Source organism: Neolamprologus multifasciatus, chromosome 7 (assembly GCF_963576455.1).
Source record: "Neolamprologus multifasciatus chromosome 7, fNeoMul1.2, whole genome shotgun sequence".
NCBI classification, from domain to species: Eukaryota; Metazoa; Chordata; class Actinopteri; order Cichliformes; family Cichlidae; genus Neolamprologus; species Neolamprologus multifasciatus.
Window position 1 is genome coordinate 5,345,082 of NC_140445.1, and position 21,434 is coordinate 5,366,515.

Sequence of the window (21,434 nt, forward strand, 5' to 3'; positions counted from 1 at the left end):
GACATGACTGACTCGGACAGTTGAAGATATTCCGCCCGTTCGGGACGAAAAGCTCTTTGGTGACTTTGCTGCGTGTTCTGATCGGATGTCGTCTGGTGTGTTTGGACATGTTTGGCTGAATCTGCATTCATCCTGCTGCTTTGGTCTGGAGTGAAATCATTAATAAGAGTAGCAGCACCATTTAATTGATGAGATGGGACTTTGGCTTATAAGATTTTCCTCCTCCCGTCACAGAGATCGATGGAGCTGGACGTGAATATTTGCCGTTTGTTGATTAGGTAGTTTCCACCGGTTCGTTCTCTGTTGATTATCTGAGCCTGATTCATGGTGGCTGCAGTCTAAACAGAGATCCAGCACCTCCAGCTCTTCTGGGCTGAGACATGATCTCTCTGGTTTGTCCTGGAGCCTTTTCTCTATTGGATATGCCTGAAACGCTTCACCTGGGACGATTCCAGGAGACATCGGGGTTAGATGATCAAACCTTCTGTAGTGGCTCTGTTTGATGTGGATGAGAAGAGGCTACCAAATCACCCAAAAAACAAGCCAATTTCCACAGCTTGTATGCTTTCTGTCGCTGTCTACAGTTCAAGAAAGAAAGCTGCTGTGTGAAACGGAGACGTTCACACAGACAATCACAGCCCGGTGATCCACAGTGAGATGTTCGCATGCAGAGATATAAACATGCAGAACCACAAAGAGACCAAGGTCTGCTGACGGAAAATATCTTGGCTGAACATCTCTGCACCAAATCTGATTATTAGTGTGAGAGTGGGGCTTTGCAGCAGAGACATGCATTTCTCTAGAACTCTCACACATAAACACTGGCATTCAGGAATGCTTTCACACTCCCCTACTTAGTCCAAACCACTTAGGTTTGCAGAAATGGCCCCAGACCGTGTTGGTGTGGGTGGTGTGGTTAGGGTGGTTGGTCTTTGCTCTCGCCTTAGCATTACACCCCACTCCACTCGTACGTGTAATGTACACAGTCACCGTGCAGCATGCTTTGCACCTACATATCAGTCAATCTGTATCTCACTGAGTGATTCAGGGTCACACACAGGCACTCGAGTGGTTTTCCACCTTCAAGCTTCCGGTACCCCACCACTCTGAAACATGCAGTTTCACTGACACTGTAAGATCATATCTGTGTTGTCATTTTATTTATTTATGTATTTATTTAGTTTGCAATAGCAGTGAGAGAAGCTGGACATTTTAGCCAGACGTCGAGAGCAACTGAAACGACAACTTTAATGATTATCTATACACGACTTTAGCTTTTTCTTGAATATTTTAAGTACTTATTCGTTACTTTTAACTTTTTCATAATGCATCCATAAATTTCAGTCATGTATCGCTTTTTAATCTGCGGTCAAACTGTATAACTTATTATTTAAGGTCTTTTGTGTTTATTCTTCAACATTTAAATGCTTTTATTTGTATCTCAGCTGCCACATCCATTTTTTAGCTTATTTAAATATCTGTCATACAGTTTTTGCTGCTCGTTTTCTCTTTCAGTTTCTTTTAATTTTTAATTATTTACTACCCATATCTTTAAGCCCATCAACAGTTTATACTTTTAGATAACCAAGTCACCTGATTACTCTTTACCAGTGTTGGTCAAGTTACTTGAAAAAAGTCATCAGTAACTAATTACCGATTACTTCCCCAAAAAGGTAATCCCGTTACTTTACTGATTACTTATTTTTAAAAGTACTTAGTTACTTAGTTACTTTTTAAAAACACAATTTACAACCTGAATAGGTGATAAAGCGATAGATTTCAGCCCAATTCTACTTTTTCTGCATAATCCATCATACAAAATGTAATCAAATGGAAAAGGCTGTTTTTAAAACTTGTTTTATTAGTTTTAATCTTTTAACTTTATGCATCAAGCAAAAATTTAATTATATGCAACATTCTCTGACTGGAAGAAATTTGTTTAATATTTAAACCTATTTTCTGCACATTCCAGCACATAAAATAATATTTTTTTTTTGTGTTTACACTCAGTCTTTCAAATAGATGCAAGTAAAACACAGCAGAAAATAAATAAAGTCAAAGACTAGCGGTCCTGTTGCTCTATTTTCACCTGTAAAGCAGGACTGAGGTAGGCGGAGGTTTATCCTGGTGCAGGTGTGCCGCAGCGGTCAGTGTAAGAATCCGCGAGTTTCTCTGAGTTTCCCATTACGTCGTAGCGCACTTGGTGCTTGCTTGGAAGGTTAGGGGTTTTTTTCGCTGTAAAAAGAAGTTTTCTTCCCACGCACAGCGGACACTAATGTTTTTGTCACTTTTTATGGAATCAAACTCAAAGTAAGGTCAGTACTTCCACGCTTTAAACGCTGCACGCTCATCCTCTCTCCTGCACTCGATATATGATCCATTGTTGATCTGCACACAGCTGTTGTCACGAACGTCGCACTCGCTTACGTCACTGTCATGAGACATTCTGCAAAAAATCACGGTTTTAGTAACGCAGTAACGCAGCGTTCCTACGGGAAAGTAACGGTAATCTAATTACCGTTTTTGCAATAGTAATCCCTTACTTTACTCGTTACCTAAAAAAAGTAATCAGATTACGCGTTACTGCCCATCTCTGCTCTTTACATTTCCTAAAAATCGGACTCATTTATAAAGCTTAACTCTTTGGATGCCTTTCTCAGATGATTGCTAAATAGGTTTACCAGCTTCTCACTGTCAGTGTGTACTGTTCAAGTATTGAAGCTGTCATGAATATTTATTCATACCTCAGTTCATAATTTTGAGCCATTGGATTCACATTCTCTTGAACCGTTGTAGGTCTCTCTTGTGCATGCATACCTTCACAATCCTAATATCCTGGTCTACATTCAAGAATGACCTCACCTCCCGAGAGCCTCGTCTCAGGTTTCATGCAGAGCAGACCGACTCATTGTCCAACATACACACATACCCAGACTCTCTCTTTTAGCTCCCATACTCACTTATTTTGCACACAAATGGACTACGAGAGCATGCACAGGACTGAACACGGAGCAAATGTAGTGTTCATTCGCACAGGAGGATAAAACAGAAGAAGAATAAGTGAAGGCGAGGTGGGGGTGAGAAGGCGGCAAAAGTCCAAATTTGGAAAGAGAATCCATCACATCGGAGCAAAAGTGATTTTTATTACAAACAGCTGAGCTCGAGGCCGTACGGCCGAGTCAGGTCCTGTTTTTCTAAGATAATTTCACGCAGGAGACCACTTTAAAGAATAAAGACGGCCTCTGGCTTCTCGGCCAAAATATGATGTTATTATGTTCAAAACATCAGGTTGGATAAATACAGGACCAAACCTGAGGCTGAAAGAAGTGCTCTCCACTCGTGTTTAAAAAGTTCAAACATAACTGGCCCCAAAAGTGTTTTCAGAAGCAGATTAAAAGCTGACTTCTTTCAGAAAACATCCCAGAGATTTCTTATGGTTTGGTTTAAAGATGGCCACTCCAAATATCACAACCAAGCATCTGTCTTATTTTAGCTTATTTTACATTCAGCTTCTCAAAAACAGCAACATGATTGGTTTATTCGATGATGAAAAAGAAGGGGTAAATGTCCATCTCATGTATTTGACTGAGATCAAGATGAAATAAATAAAAAATATTAAGTAAATAAAACTTAAAGCACAATTAAATCTACCTTAGATAACATAAAAATATAAATATGCTGAAATAATGTAATAAAAGGGTAAAAAAATATAACAACTACGTAAAATAAAAACAACCTCATTGGTTGATGTGCTTCTTCTATTGTTACTCCACAGTGAAGTACATCCGTGAGGTTTCTCCACTGTTCAAGAAGCCATCCCTGGTGGCTGACCTGCCGTGGGACGGCGTCCGCCCACAGTCACCCAGCTACAGCGGCAGCGATGACTCAGGGTCGCCCAAACACAGCAGCAGCTCCTCCTCATCCAAAGACAGAAAGGTCATCAGTCTGAAGATGTGCTTCATCTGCAGAAACCTCACCATGCCAGATCTGGAGAACAGGTGTGTGAGTGTGAGTGTGAGGGAAATACCTGTGTATGTGGGAGGTTAGGTGTGGTTGGGTGTGTAATCGTTTTCAGTGACTAACCTCTGTTCATTAGATTGGAATGTTTGTTTTATAAAGAGATAAAAAGCACGACACTCCTGTGTCTTTGTGAATATTCGAGTGTTCCTGCAATGCTTTTCCTTAGTTTTTGTCATATATTTAGCGAAAGGATTCACCATTGTTCAGATATATATCAACAGCGGCGAATGCTTTCACCAAACATGGCCAAAGTTTCAAATAAGGAGACCTGTGTATATGCAGAATGCTCCCAACACTGGCCAACAAGTTCTGTTTTTCTTTGTTGTGCTCCTGGGCCTGGTTAATGTCAAACAGAGGGCATTTCCTTTAGTTGGTTATAGAAGGAGCTCAGCTCTCAGCACAGCAGCCTCCATCCACCTGCTCCGTGCGTCTCTGAATGCTTTCTACTCTGTTTGCAAATAGAAGGAAAGTGAAGAAAAGTTCTAACTATGGATTTGCTGCAGTTTTGGCTGAGCTAATGCTAACACAGGGCTGGTCCATGTAATAAGGTCATTGTTGAGTCAGGTTGGGCAAGTTTAAAAACTAGAAGCCGCCAATATATGCGTGCATGCAGTGCCCCACCCCTGACACTCTTTACTGTATCTACTGAATTGTAAGAAATACATGTGTCAAATTTACAGAAGTAGTTCTGAGAGCTGTCCTGTAATTATAAACCGTTTTATTTAATTCACATAAAGTATGGTTGGCAATGGGGGAGGTCTTTATCAGTAAGAAAAGCTGTAAAATTAATGAGTTAAAAGTCCAGAATTTAGTCTTTGATGGGCCAATTATGGCTGCCCAACCGTTTGACATCAACATATATGGGTAGGCGTCCTGCAGCGTGCAGCTAGTTCAGCGCGGGCTCTGGGATAGCTCGTTAGTTCAGAAAGTTCTCGGACATGGGAACGAGACTTGCACACTGGCTGTTTGTTCTGCATGACTTAGCATCCACCGTATAGTGCCAGTTCTCTGTGTCGCCGCATTCACTATTCATACTGATGAGAATCTCCCGCAACAAAAACTGAGGAGAGACTCTTCCCCGGTGCTGTTCAGCAATTACAATAAGAATTATTACCAGAGTTTAATTCCACAAAATTAGCAAAATAAAAAGTGACAAATCAAGTAATGGACTCACCTAATTGTCCAAGAAAGAATGCAGAAGTACAAATGTTTCTTGTGTTTATCGCGCAATAAATGTCCAAGTAAAGCAGCGCCTGCAGAAAAGGCCTATTCCCTTTAAGCCGGTGGGTTATAGTTTAAAAATTGCACCTTAAAAAACACGCCCAGATTCAGCCGGTTACAGCTGCAAATCTGCAGGGCTGTTTGGATAACAGACACTTGGGAGAAATTTGAAACACGATGAGCCTTCTTGGCCGCGTCACCAGGTCAGAGTGAGATGTGAAAACTGCCAAAGTGAAACCACAATGAGTCACTCACACTGATGTTATCGTGGCAGTTCTATAAAGCTCCACCACTACAGCTCCACAGCGTGACACAACAAGTGCTGCGTCCATTTGATTAGTTTGATATTTCAGAAGGACAGACAGGTCTGAGGAAATGGCACACAAGAGAGGCACTGAGGTACATGCACCTGTTACCAAATACTCAAGGGTATTAGCAATGATAGCTGATTGATTACAAAAGGATTTTAGAGGTTAATGTAGTCACCTTTCACTAAACGGAGTCACCAAAATAAGTTAATAAAGCATTAAAAAAAAGTCACAAGTGATATCATTCTTCCAAAGAGGACTGTTATCTTCATCTGTCATTTATATTTGGTGGCAGCACAAACAGAACAGCGAGAACAAAGCAAAAACAGACATCCTTTGATTAGGTATGAAAAGGGGGAACTGAGGTGGAGGTGCATTGCAAAGCAGTTTGCACATGTGCAGCTTGCAGCTGTGCAGCAACGGTAGGCAGGCTATAAGAAAGTGCCCAACCAATGGGGGATGGCATTGAGATGCACTCATTCTCTGGGATTCCTGCTGATCTGTCACCTTCAGCCACATTATGATTCTGTTCAACGCTGTTTTTTACGTTTGAACTATTCCTGCCACAAAGGTCTTAGCAGGCAAACATACAGGGGGAAGAATTATAATCTGAGTTTTAACAGTTAGTTTCCATAAAGACGATGCAAATCCTAATTGTTGCTCAGATAAACAGTGAGTCGCCCTTTTGCGAATCGGGTCTGCGGGAATCGATTGAAGCGTGTTTGTGAATATAACTGCTGAGTGGGTGGAATTTTATAGCGAGGAGTGAGTTGGATTTCTGAATCATCAGCTTGAAACACAAAACTAAGGAATGCCAGCTGCAGTTAAAAGCTCTAAACTGCAGCATGCAGCAGTTAAATGATTATTTACTGAGGAAATTCGATTTAACTTCATCATGAATAACCCACTAGAAGGTACTTGGTTTTAGTGGCTACCATCACTTCCTCCATTTCCAAACTGCACAGGGGGTTCTGTTCTTTTACGGCTCATTGTTAGGCAATTTTAAAGAAAGCGACCTTTACTTGTTATCATAATCATTGAAGTCTAATCTAGTTGATGATTCCCTTTTCTCTCATCCAGACTGTTAGAGCTCCATTCCCCAGACGGCCAGCACACGGTGGTGCTGCGATGTAAAGACGGCCCCACCGCCAACACCTGGTTCACTGCCATCCACACCAACATTGCCGCCCTGCTGCCACAGACCTTGGCTCACATCAGCGCCTACCTGGGGGCCTCGACCTCAGCCTCCACACACCCCCATCTCAAACACATCGGCTGGCTGGCTGAACAGGTATTTTTACCTGCGTGCTGTGCTGTACATGAGTTACTACATTAAAAAAAGACCAAAAAGCCCCAAAACAACGACACACATGACCAGATGACTTTGAGCTGGAAGACAAGCGGAGAAAAAGTTTTTGTTGCCAGGTTTTGTTGCTTAATGGATGAACTGTTTGTTTCGAGGCTTTACTTTCACTTTCTATCGCCCTCTCTTTTTGCCCGATGTGCAGCAGCGTGGCTCTTTAACAGGGCAGAATTTCCATAGTTACCCCAACTGTTTCACCACCCACCTTTTTAGGTACCTGCGAAAAGCTACCAAAGGCCACTGTGTTGGGGGAAAAAAATACACTGTCACCCGAGCCTTAGTTTTCCTGGGATATTTTTGTATCCAGCAGCAAAATTGCATCAAAGCTTAAGGAGACCCAGTGTAAACACAGATCCACAATGAATGCACAAAACACAGACTGCATGAGAGGGTAGACAATAGAGGCATGTAAGGAAGAAGAGGTGCTCATTGCATGATGGGAAGTCCCCCTGCAGTGGGAAACTATGTTAGCATAGCTAAAGGGGTCATTCAGGGTGACAAGAACCAGTCCAAACTAGAAAATTTATCCAAAAAGAAATCATCCAGAGAGGGTGCCTGTCTCCTAAATCCAAACTGAGAGCTGGGCCCTCAGAAGAGGTACTTAATAGCTGAAGGCTCTGCCTCCTACTCTACGTTTAGAAACTCTAGAAATTCCAAATAAGCCTGCATCCTGAAAGCAAAGTGCTCCACAGGGGTAACATTATGCTGTGAAGTCTTTAAGAGCGTTCAGGACTTTTTATGCAAGGATCAAAAATGTAATTTAAATTCTGGAATTAACAGGAAGCCAATCTAACTGAAATCATTATTCATCATCAGTATGTCTACATCGTAGGAAGTGGAAATCCAGTGTATTATTAGTACTGATGAATAGAGTTGAAGCACAAGTTGCCCTAAAGAGGAAATTGCGTCTGTGGTTTTCTTTGTTGCTCGTATGTCACTAAACAAACCTGACGCTCAGACGTGGAGGCTGGCACTTCTGTATGTGAAGCAGCCACAGGAAGCGCGTGTTTTCTTTAATTAGCTTCAGTCCTAACCTCTCCACGTGGCCTCTGAAAGCAGGGCTATACTTTTATCGCACACAGGAACAGTGACTTCACTTTGAAGTGTCTAGTTCTGTATATTTGACCTGGCTGGAACAGGAAGCACAGATAGAAGTTTCCCTTGTGTTACGTTATATCCTGCAGAGCCCACCTCTGCACCGCAGACACACTCTGTGTTTTAGTGTTGTTGCTTTGCACTGAAAAAACTCCAGTCTCGCAGTAATGACTCGGATGAACACATTGCCCTATTTTTACCACGCGGCTGGAAGAAAAATCAGGTCAGGTTGTCACGATGACCTGATTAACTCCTCTGCTACACCTGTACTCTGTAAAAACTACATCATTACATTAGCAAACTGCATCACAGCATCCATATCCTGTCAGACTACACCCCCTGTTATACTCTACGGCTGCACGGTGATGTAACGGCTGCAGCACTGTTGCCTCACAGCAAGAGGTTCCTGATTTGAACCCTGACTGGTGTAATTGATCTAATTTGCGAGATTTTTATCTACAGAAACATCATGAAACCTTCATAATTACACGCATACCTGTGTAAACAGCAGGATTGGAGAAAAGTCAGTGGAAGTGAAAAACAAAAAATGTCAGCTCTACCATCTCTACTCAACGTTCTTCTTCAGGTCCAGCTAGAAGGTGGACGCCAGCAGTTTAGACCAGTGGTCATGGCGCTGACCGAGAAGGACATCCTGCTATTTGAATCGGTGCCGTGGAGCCGAGAGTCCTGGTCCATGCCTGTGCTCACACACCCGCTGCTCGCCACCAGGTAAACACACCAACAGTTACATTCAGTCTTTATTCACATCTTCACTGACAGCTCTGCTTTCAGATTTTTAGTTTTGTGACAGTTTTTTCTTCGTCATATTTTATCAGATGTTGCAGGTTTTTAAAAGTCTTAAATCCTTAAAAAGAGCTTTATGCCATTGACAGTAATAAGTATATATATTGTATTGTATCTTTATTTATTTCAGACATATACAGAAAAAAACAATATATACACAAGTACACGTACTTGCATTTACAAATATGAATATATATGTAAATACACACACGTATGTGCTCAGATAAAACAAAAAAATAAAATAAAAAAAATAAAACAGAGTCTAAATGACATGAAAGTATAACATACTTATTAATCCCTACCCCATGCTCAACATTCTATTGAATCCCACTATTCACCTAATTCCCATAATTACTTACCCCACACAATAAACAAGGAGAACATGTATAAACATAGCTACAGTGATAGATATAATTTAGATACAATTTAGCATAGTTATATATACAATGGGTGATCAACTTTATCAGTTTCATATTCTTCCAAAATCAGTTTTCGAAACATCTTTATAAACTGACTAATGCTTGAACATTGCTGTAGGTCCACAGTAAAACTGTTCCACAGTTTTACCCCATAAATAGTAACACAAAAGGTTTTAACCTTTGTCCGTGCTTTAAGAGTCTTCAGATTTAATTTTCCCCTCAATTCATAGTCCCCTTCTCTGTCAAAAAACATCCTCTGTACATTTCCTGGTAACATATTGTATCTGGCTTTGTACATAATTTTTGCAGTTTTATATTTTATAAGATCCATAAACTTCAGAATTTTTAATTTCAAGAACATGATGAACATATATGCTCTGTAATGTATTATATATAATAAATAAACCTTTGATATCATACGATTTTGGTAAAATTGGTTTAAAAAAATTAGTTTTTGAAAAGAGTCTGGCTGCTGAACAGAAATATTCATGATATTTAACCTCCGAGGACCTGGCGTCAACATATGTGGACATCACATTTTGGGTTGTCAAATTCAAATTCAAATTTTATTTGTCACATACACAGTCATACACAGTACGATATGCAGTGAAATGCTTAGACAACTGCTCGTGACCTAAAGAAAAAAGAAAAGGCTATGAATAAGATAGGAAATAAATATGAAAATTAGGGATGCACCGATACCGATACTGGTATCGGGTATCGGGGCCGATACTGTAAAATGTGTGTGTACTCATACTCGTAAAAGTTAACCGATACCATGAACCGATACTAACTTATTTCATTAGTCAGAGGGTGGCTTGTCATTTCTGTTGTAGTTTTCTAGATTGGCCACTAGGGGGACATCCAACGCGAAACAGGCACAGGGTTAGGCGAGTGAGACTGGCAGCTCCAGATAAAAAAGAGAAACTGGAGGCTGCTGTAGCTAGGCTAAACAAAATGTCAGCAGTGTGGACCGGAACAGCCAACTTTAACTCAGGTTTTGGAAAAGCGATGAAAAATGTCAAGAGAAAATCCACGGGCAGTGTGTGTGTGTGGTAGAAGTATCGGTTTTTGTACTCAGTATCGGCAAGTACTCAGATACAAGTATCGGTATCGTATCGGTTTGAAAAAATTGGTATCGTTGCATCCCTAATGAAAATTAAAAAGGGTAAATTTAACTTGGAAGGAATAAAATAAAATAAAATATAAAATTTAAAGTTAAAATTGAGATAACTGTACAACACAAATTAGAATGAAGGGTAAATTTAACTGGGAAAGAATAAGATAAAATATATAAATTAAAGTTGAAAATAAAATAACTGTACAACAAAATACACAATACACAGTATAGAAATATATAAGAATGTATGAAGAAATATAAATATATATATATACACAATAACAGCAGCTGTACAAGTATTAACTGGAAATGAGGAATATAATGTCCAGTGTTATGCAATCCACATTATTTAGTGTCTTGTGCAGTGCAAATATGCATAAAGTGATTTAAGTGATGAAGTGAAAACAATGTCCAGAATGTCCAGTGTGTGTGTAAGAACTATATGTGTGGGTCAGTCTAGACCAAAACACAAAATTTTGCTCTACAACGGCCTGATGTCCACTTACGAGGACGTTATACTGCCACCGTTTTATCGAAATTTAAAACGAATGTCCTCATGTGTGAATCTCTCTCTTTTTTTTTTCTTTTTTTTGTTTTAGAAACAAAAATCAGGTAAAAATCAGGTTTTTACCTTCATCAGGTCCTAATCAGCCCAAATAGCAAAGAGAAATTGAAAGTGCATGCCGTGAAAGACTTGGGGTCTTAGGAGGTTAAAGGTCCTTACATCCTGTTTGTTATTACGTTTGTATTCGTAAAGTGGGTTTCCATTTTCACTTTCGTTGTGCAGATGTTTCTGCTTTTGCTAAAAATGAGAACTGTTGGCCTTTGAGCCTGAGCGTGAGTAAATATTCAACAGCAGATCAGCTGAGTGTCAAAAGAGACTTTCCTGGAACTGCTGACGAGCTGTAATTTTTGTGGTAAGTACCTGGAAGTTTCTAGTTGCCGGCATCAAAGGAACTCATCTCAACAGCAGCAACTAATCTTTTCCAAATCTCTACCGATGGGAGGGGGCAGTGACCCACAGAAACATCATAGATATGTTAACTGGAAGAACGGCAGGTTGGAAGAAACCAGAATGATCTTTGATTGCGATTACAGCAGAATACATTGTGCCTTTTTTCTTTATAATCAGGAACTGCAATGTAGTGACGTTAATGCTGCATTTAGTTGGGTTAAACGGACAAACACAGGCCTGACATGGTGGGAGACAAGCTGAAGATTTTTGCATGCTCTTGCAACATTACAGATATTGTGGTTTCCACATGTTGACCAGAAGAAGAAGTATATAGCACAGGGATGAGTTGGAGAATCATTAAATATGTAGTTTGGGTTATGGGGAAGTAAAATGAACCCTCCTCTGTCTTTCTTCCTTCAATAATGTTCTCTTTGCCTGCATCGTCATGTCTCCCCAGACTGGTTCACTCAGGCAGCGCCCGCAGTTCTCCCGCCCAGGGTTCAGACCTGGTGTTTGCCACTCGGACTGGAACGGGCCGGGGCATCGAGTCCCACATCTTCCGAGTGGAGACCCACTGGGATCTGTCATCATGGACGCGAGCCCTCGTGCAGGGGACGCACACGGCCGCTGAGATCATCAAAGAAGTCTCCATTGGTGAGTGGGTGTCATTTATAGCAGCGGTCCCCAACCCCCGGGCCTCGGACCAGTACCGGTCCATGAGTCGTTTGGTACCGGGCCGCGAGAGTTGAGGCTCAGGTGTGAAATGTATAGTTTTCAGGGTTTTTATCGGTTTTCAGCGTTATTTTGTTATCGTTTTTATCGTTAACTCGGTTTTCCTGGGTCTTTTCATGTGTGTTATGAATAAATCTTCTTTTTTTCGGTACCGGTACTAGTTTTATTTTGTTGTATTTATCTGCGACACCTTAAAGGCCGGTCCGTGAAACTATCGTCGGGCATAAACCGGTCCGTGGCGCAAAAAAGGTTGGAGACTGCTGCTTTATAGTCTTTAGTTTGGAGATCACGAGCAAAGCTGAAAACACATCAAGCCAAACTCACAAGCTGTGGCCCACACCAGACTTGGAAGACAGTAATCTTGTCCACCAGAGTTTTCTAAGTCCAGTGTGGGCCACAGTGCATTTTTTGTTTATTTTGCAAAATCAAATCAGTTAGAAGTGTCAAACTGTGAGCATAACAGCTCACAGTTTCAGGTGCAGCTGAATTAAGTGCTTCATGGAAACCTAAATGTGTCGTCATAACTCGCATTAAGATAAGTGTGAACCTGCAGCCGCCATCTTAGCATGTAGCAGAAAGAGACTACCACATGATAAAGTACTGACAGAGGTATCTGAGGTCAGGTGTACTAGCAGTATCTGCAGCTTTAAAGGCTAACTCTGCTAGCAGCAATGGCTGATGAATAACAGGTGACGCACTGCTGTAACAGGTGGCGATATAATACAATCACAATAGTCTTTTGAAAATACTCTATTGATAATATAAAATTAGTTTGGCTTTCTGATTCATTTACCGCACAGTCAGCCTAAATGGTTACAAAAAAAATCATAGGCCACTTTGTTAGGTACAAGTGTACATCACAGCTAGGGATGGGTATCGTTTAGGTTTTATCCGACTTTTGAAACGGTGCCGGTGCTTAAAGAATAGAGAACACAAAATTGGTCCAAAAACCTCTCATGTTCAGCTGTTTTTTTGTAAAAAGATAACAATGTTAGCCTTTTCTGCAGCTATGGGGCATATATGGTATCACTCTTGGCTGGAAGCAGTGCTTAAACAATGGAAAAAACACAAACTTTGTCCAAAAACCTCTCATGTTTAACTGTTTTCCACTTTTTCTTTGGTCATTTTAGCCTTTTTGGCCAGGGTGAAGGGAGTATCTGCCATCAAACAAGAAGACAGCTGCATGTAACTATGATGATGTTTGCTAGTTCACCTTACATGCATTAATGTAATAACGTGGTTAGCCTACTCAACGTAAATTACACACAAACAACATTAAGCTACTCACGCAGAGAAGAACGGCTGCTGCTGCCATCATCATCCTCATCATTTCTGCTACACTGGCAGGGCTAGGGCCCAGGACTCTCCTCTTCGGGTTTTTGGGGGATGTTGCTAAGTCAGCGTCCGATAACAGGCACCACACCCGCAGTAGATGTGCTCGGTGTGAGGTCTCGCAGCAAGCTATCAAATACGGCGCATTTTTCGGCTTTTAAAAAAAACACTATGCGTCGCCAGGTGTTTCATCAGATTTGAGGTGTTACCTCCTTTGACAGTATCACATTATCAGCTTGAAGCACTTGTTGCAGCTGCTGAGTTTGCATCTTTTGCTGTGAAGTACAGCCAGACTTTTGACCGCTTCGCCTTGGGCATTTTTAATCTGTAGCTCTGCTCTAAAAGAACGTACGTACCTGGGCCCGCCTACTATCCTCGGAAACGTAAAATGATTGGCTAGAATCTAAAGTGTATGACATCTCAGGAAATAAAGCACCAAAATGTGCGCTGCTTTTCGGTCTGGTTACTACCGTTTATGACAGATGACACCGGATACCGGTACCCATCCCTAATCACAGCTTAGGTCATTTTTACATGTGGATATGGCCAAGTTCTGCTGAAGCTCAAACTGAGCGTCAGAATGGAGAAGAGGGAGAGAAACTGCTGATCAACTGGATCGTGACCTCCACATGTCATGCTATCGTGACACAGTCGTCATATGGACCAAAACCTCCTAAAACCCAAACTCTTTCATGGCATGCATTTTTAATTTCTCTTTGCTATTTTGACTTTATCGTGTTCTTTAGTATTTGGTGTCTGAACACAGCAGCATTTTTCCTGAGTACAAAAACAAAATGAGAAACAACAATTGTGCCCCTTTGAGCAACGTGGCTCATTTGAACGAGCAAAACTTAGTAGTGTGGTCCAGACCAGCAGTCGCCAACATTTTTTGTGCTACGGACCGGTTTATGTCCGACAATATTTTCACGGACCGCCTCGCGGTTAAATACAACAAAATAAAACCAGTACCAAAAAAAGAACATTTATTCACAACACACGTGAAAAGACCCAGGTGACCCAAGTGTCCGATCTGTGTGTAAATCTGACAGTGTATCTAATTCCACGTTTACAATAGGTTGATGGTTTTGTGCCCACAGGATGCACTTTATAATGCTGTACAAACACAGTGGATTACGTCACTGTGGCATGTGTACGTGTTCCGATGTGTGTGCCCTGTGTTAATACACACATGTTAGCAGAGGCGTGTTGTAAGCAGGCCTTGAACCAGAGGATGTGGGTTCACCTTTACCTCCTTCCAAGTAAATGTTAAGTGGAAATCAAGAAATATTTGATAGAGCAGTAGAATAAAGAGATAAAATATTTCCTGTGTACTTTGGACTGTGACAGGAAGCTTCTGACAGCAGCTGACTCACAACAGTGTGCCATCGCTCAGAAAGAGCAGCTCTGTGTAGGAAAGGCAGACATGGGAGGCAGCAAAGGGGAATGTTTCCACTCTGTGCAGAACAATAGTTGGCTGCCGGAACAGCACTGGAAAGCCTCAGCCTTTTTTTTTTTCCTATTCTCCTTCCCTGTCCCGCTGCTACACAAACACACAGTTGTGCAGGAACATTTGGGCCGTTCAGGTTACAGTAATGCACATGGAAATGCTTTCAGATCAGATGACCTCACGGTCACGCTGCAGCAGGCTGCCTGGATTTTTATATAAAACACAAACTTGTCTTTGGACTGCAACTGTTAATCAGCACTGTTATTGTAAGAGCGGATTTGTTACAATAATAAATCTGAATTCATACTCGGTTTGATACAAAAGCTCGACGTTCATTTATGTGTAAACAAATCAGTTTCAGTTGTTTACTCTTTGTGTTTTCCTTAAATATTTTACTGCATTAAACTGTTTGATTTGTTGTGTTTTGAAAAGTTTAAAAGTTTAATTTAGTTTTAGAAAACTTCACATAATTGAGAAACTGGTAAAGTAATAATCGAATGAAAAACATTTTAGTTTCAGCCCAACGTTTTCCAGAACCAGCCTGCACATCGGCACTGTTACATTTCTCCCTGTGACTCACCTGTGCACTAGTTTTTCTTGAGCTCTTTCCCCTGTCGCCCTCTGCGCTAGGTTGCACATTGAACAGACAGGAAGTTAGGCTGACTCTACACTATGAAAAAGGCTTCACTGTGACGAGGGAGCCAGCCGACCCGAGCGGGGGGGCCGTGCTGTACAGATACCCCTACGAGAAGCTTAAAATGTCTGCCGACGATGGAATACGCAACCTTTACCTTGACTTTGGAGGTCCAGAGGGAGAAATGGTAAATTGTAGTAAAGCAACTTGTCAGTTCATGAATGCATTGTGAGTGGAAAATCTTTTTAAACCTCAGAATGTTAAAAATATTCCTAAATCTCAGCTTTATTAAAACTTTTGCGTCATGCTGAAATATTTATGTACCAAATATACCATGTGTGTGTATAAGAGATGGTCGTAACTGCCATGTCGTCTCCGGTTAGTTTCTGAAGTCTGTCCACAACATTTCTGCTGTTTTGATTGAAACAAGCTGAATGTGACTGTTTCCTCTAAGCTGAGCGCGCTGACTGCTGACACAGTCTCCCCACACAGAAAATCTGCGCTGCGCACAAAAAAAAATCCAGCCTGAATTGGAATTGAAGTAAGACTGTGTCAGCAGTGCACGATTGCTCACGCGCTCAGCTTAGAGGGAACAGTGGTGACAGGGGGGCGGGTCCAACCAACGACTCGTCTATCACAAGTGGTTAGCCAACGTTTGGCCAATATTTAAATAACTGAATTTAATAGTTTAAAAAAAATGACCCAAAGCACGTGACTGAGTCCATAAAGTCCTCAGCAAGATTGCTGTTTTCCGTAGACTTCAGTAGGATTGAAAGTGTGTTTGCAGCCCCTGCTATCGCCATCTGGTGGCTTTCAGGTAGAATGCAGGTTTAGGACTGGCTTCATTTTTTCAACACAGAATCTCCATCAATGTTTTTTTACCGTCTGCGTGTTGAAACGCTAAACCAGCCAAAATCATGTTGAGTTTTTCATTATGGGGGAAAAAAGAGAAAAGAATGCAACAAGAAGGCAAACTGAAGCTAATGGTGCATGAATAATTACTATCTTTATTATCATAAAGATGTGAAAGCTCACTTACCCGTGCATTACAAACAGTAATTTACATTACAGCAGTCAAACTGACCGGAAGCTCACTTGGATATTTTAGTTTTCCGTCTACCAACTAGCCTGAGAGAGCTGGTATGCCTAAAGAACCTCCACCACATAGCTAATCCAGCAGTGGATAGTGTGCCGTTAATTCTGTTTTTTAATTGTATTATGATGTCAGACTTTTTGAGATACTGTCACTATATTCCTTAGATTAAGAAATTAATTTCCATCCACAGAAGGCAAGTCAAAGTGCAAATAAAGATCAGTAAAATTAAATAATATGAAATAAAATTAAGGTAAAATGCAACCTGTCAGGGATCTGTAGAACAGGAATAAAGATATTTCTGGTCAGTGTTATACAGTAAAATACTAAAATGTATTTTTTTTAACTGCAAAACTGTTTCTATTTAGCCCATTTCATTAAAGCTGGAATATTTTCCATTTTCCATAAAAGTGTTGAGGAACAAATAAAACAATAATCTGCATTTGAATAAGGGAATATCTTGGATATCTTGAATTTTTCTTCTCCTTCATCCTCCTTTCCTTTCTGTAACGTCCTCCCTCCCTCCACCCTACAGGTGTTTGATCTCCACTCGGGTCCAAAGCCAGTGGTGTTCGTCCTGCACTCCTTCCTGTCAGCCAAACTCACTCGCATGGGTCTTCTGACGTGAAGCCCGCCAAATGCTGACAGCGTGGATGAGAGGATTCTTTTTTCTTTCTCGTTTTCATTTCTTTTTAATATCTTGTTCGTTTTTCCAACTTGTCCGCTCACAGCTGAAGTCAGGCCTGGCGTGGTGCTGCAGGGGGGAAACCTTAACCCAAGGAGGTGCTTTGTCTGATTGTCTCAAAAATGTGCCTTCTCTTCCAGCTTCTCCTCGGCCCCTTGTGGTCAGCTGCGTTGCGAGGCGAGGTACAAGGAAGGGGCACTTTGTTTTAAGTCACGAGGTGAAAGGAGACTGTTTCCACAGAAAACAAAAAGTGTGTATATATATATAGCAGTTAACAATCTCATAACATTCCACGTGATTGTGGGGCTTTTTCTTTTTAAATATATTTCATTATAAATATCCGATGAGATGTTGATGCAGCCGATGTGCTTATGAGATTGCAGCACCTGTGCGCTCTAAGAAACGTGTTAGTGAAGTGCATCGAAGAAAAGGACGGCTTTTTTTTAACTGACCGAGCACAGATTGGTAAACGCTCCCAGTTTTTACTCTGCCTATCATTCCACGACAGCCTTTCGGTGTATTTTGGGCTCTTTTTAAAGCGTATTTGTCTTTGTGAGAGGGAGACGCTGCTTTAGAGTCGCGATGCAGTTACCCGAGCGGAGGTTGTGCGCTGCACGCTGCCGTTGGCTTGATAGTGTGCCTCATAGTTTTAGCACATTATCCCAAACTACTGTTGTAATCAGGATCACCAACTGTGCCTTGTTACTTGTAGTCGGAGACACTCTTTATAGTGTTCCCTTTTTTTTAATTCACACAATAAGAGAATTTTACGCTTCCGACATGCACAAGCAATAGTATTACTCTTATAGTGTAAACAATGTTACGATTTTTTTAGTGTGTATCTCCTGAAAGCATGACTTCCTGATGTTGGACTCTGTATTAGACGATTATATATGACATGACCGTGCGTTACCTCCCCCACCCGCGACTCAGACACCTACACTACCACATCGTCTCATCTCATTCTGCTTCGCTTGTGATTACACCTCTCTGGTTGCCATGCCCACATCAGCATTTGTGTGGTCAAATACCTTTTAACAGGAGCGTCACATGACAGCGAGCTGACAGTGAATGTTCAAACTGCCTCACCTCCTAAAACACAAACAAAAAACAGATTCAGGAAAGTTGTAATATCTTATTTCTGGGTGATTGAATGTTCAAAGATCAGTGTTCCTCTGGAGTACCATGAATGGCTGAGTTTACCCAACAAGTTCTACAGTGAAATTTTGCTCATTTTAAGCACCCAAAGTGAAAAATATTAAACTTTAACAGAAGTTTAAAAAAAAATCTCTCATATTAGGTGGACCTGTTGCGCTCGCTTCCAGCTCTTTATTTTTCCTCTAGCAGTCAGTTTAGAGCAGGGGTCTCGAACTCCAGGCCTCGAGAGCCAGTGTCCTGCAGGTTTTAGATCTCACCCTGGGTCAACACACCTGAATCAAATGATTAGTTCATTACCAGGAGAACTTCAAGACATCTTGAGGAGGTAACTTAACCATTTAAATCTGCTGTGTTGGATCAAGGACACATCTAAAACCTGCAGGACAGCGGCCCTCGAGGCCTGGAGTTCGAGACCCCTGGTTTAGAGTTACACTACTCTGCCCTCTTCTTTCAGCCAATCAGACGTTTTGTCTCCTGTCTCTTTAAGGCTCCCCTCCCCATAAATCAAACTTTCTTCTCATAGGTCCAATTCTGGAAGCCTGAGGAAAGGCAGCACCTAGAAGCCAGCTATGCAAGCCCATGTAGCTTATTGAAAATCTTGTATGCAATCAGCTGGAATTGCCTTGTTTTTATAGTCACCTCAGTTTAGGAATTATTGTCTTGTAAACCTGTGATCCCAGTTTGAACCTAAAGCAGAGAGCAGTTTGAAGTCTCAGCTAAATTATGTGAAAATCTTTATTTTTTTGCCTTGAAGTCAGATTATTATTAATGGTAATGGCCTATATTTATATAGCGCTTTACTAGTCCCTAAGGACCCCAAAGCGCTTTACATATCCAGTCATCCACACATTCACACACTATTATTAAACTAAAAGTACTGCACGCTGTTTGGTCAAGTTAATGAGCACAGAGGAAATGATGGGTCCAAGAATAGAAAGCGTCAATCCTTCCTCAGCTTCCTTGTTTGCTCGAAATAATCAGCCAGCTTAATGACTCATTCTGTAAAAACAGTTTCTTCATTTAACAAATATTGTGATTCTGCTGCCAAAGACCAACAAAGCCGACAGACGTCATTTCGATATTTCCAGTTTATCAGACTGACAGACTTCGTGTTAAGCAGCCAGGTTCACATGTGGTGACCACATTTAAATTTCATTTTCACTCACTCATGGGTTGAGTTCAAGGAACAAAAAAAAAAAAAACAGGATGCAAGGTTAAGAAAAGAGCATATGTACACATGTAAAAAGCTCTATGTTCTAGTTTATAAGCGTGAATTAATAACAAGTTTGATATTCACCTAACAGAAACCTTCTGCTATAACCTGCTGCAGATGTTTGTCCTCCTCACTCTTTTTTTCCCCCAGATTAGATTTGATTGAGAGTTATGATTCTCAAACTTAAGCTCCTCCCCTCAGCAACCGTTCAGAAATCAACCAATCAGAATAAAGCCTTTACTGAAAGGGTGGTGGTGTCTTTAAGGGCCTGTGGCTAAAATGACCCATTTAAAGCAGATCAAGGCTCATCTGAGGGTCTAGTAGATAAATTATCTTTTTTAAACTGTAAATCAAGCAGAGCTACTCTTGTGGAGTCCCAGAATAAAAATATCGAGTTGGAAAAGAGCAGCAGGTGTTGCCTTTAACATCAACAATACTGATTATAATGCAAAGTTAGCACAGGGAAAAAGAATGCCAGCCATTCGTTCTTGTTTACCCCTCCGATGTGCTAAAATTGTGTTAAATGTTGAGAAATGATGAGTGCTTGTAAGTCGTATTGGTCACTCGCAGCAGTGTTGGTGTTCATGTAGTCAGTGTGCTGACAGAGACAATGTGATGCACGTGATATTTAACTGACTGAACCAGATTTTTTTTTCCCAATATATGCAAGTTGACCATTCTTCCCCCTTCAGTTCATTTTGCCTGCGTTGGCTGGTTAATGAGTTCAACGTGACTGTAATAAACACATTTTAATCACTGTCAGCTTATTCATGGTACATGTAGCTAAAGTTACCCTTCAGTAGAGCCTCTGTCTGAGGTCCAAAAGAACACAATGTGCCATTGTGTGCACTGACTGCAACATAGGAAAACAAGATAACCCCGGTTCTCTGATACGGAGCACAGTCACCCGCCTGAATGACCTCTGTCCCATTTGGGACATCGTGTCCTTGTGATGCTTTTTTTTTTTCTTTTAATGTATGTGAAAATTCATCACAGTACACTCACTTCCTGTTTAGCGATTTAAGCCTTTTCAAGCTACAGTTAATGTTGGCTGTATTACAGCAGAAGTAAGCTTTGCTTCCCTTAAAACGTTACAGTTTGAGCTATGCTCAGCCTGGCATGAAGTCAGTTTCTGCAACATTTGAAGCATTAGTGAAAGGGATATGCTTTTACACCACACTTTTGCTTTCTTGTCACTCTAACTGCTCTAACCTGATCTGATTATGTGAAGTTTAAGAAGCTTCGAGGCCGTCCTGTTCCTCTCTGAGCTCGATGCACTAACCTGTCAAACCCCTTTTAAACCTGTGAATGTACACCTTTTATCTCCTTCCTCTCTTTGTTCTCAAATCGTGGCTGTTCTGTCTATGCAACGCTTCAAAGAAGGGGTTTGTGGAACCAAAGGTATTATCTGTGGCAGCTTGCGTCCAACACAATCATGAAACTGAAAAGTCGCGAGGATAAATGCTGCTGCGACAACCTGTCATATGCAAAGTATTTTAGATTTCCTTCCAAGAGACGGTATACAATGTACGATAACAATGTAGTAATCTCAAATGTACATACCTACCAATAAAACTGTTGTAAGTTACAGAAACCGAGGTGTTGTTTTTCCAGTGTTTTCAGTGGTTTTCTGTGTGATGTGTGGCCCACAGCTCAGTCAGGTGAACCAGAGCATCTTTGTGTTTATGATAACTGAACCTTTTTAATACTAAACACGCTATAAACATTTTTTTTTGTTTCCATTCTAGTGAACTTTGACTAGACATCCAGATATTAGTGGCAGGTTAGTCTGAATGGCACAATTACATTGACTGGCTGGACTTTTAGACAGTTAC

The 21,434-nt window shown here is 41.0% G+C and overlaps 1 protein-coding gene across 1 annotated transcript in view; it reads left to right on the forward strand.

The window, feature by feature from the left end:
• sntb2 (syntrophin, beta 2) overlaps window positions 1-21,193 on the forward strand; it is a 42,356-nt gene extending 21,163 nt beyond the window's left edge. Inside the window, 6 exon segments of the mRNA XM_085164748.1 lie at window positions 3,776-3,998; window positions 6,630-6,840; window positions 8,594-8,736; window positions 11,763-11,959; window positions 15,447-15,637; window positions 17,079-21,193. Coding sequence (XP_085020874.1) covers window positions 3,776-3,998; window positions 6,630-6,840; window positions 8,594-8,736; window positions 11,763-11,959; window positions 15,447-15,637; window positions 17,079-17,171 — 1,058 coding nt within the window. The 3' untranslated portion in view covers window positions 17,172-21,193.
• Window positions 21,194-21,434: the final 241 nt, after the last annotated feature.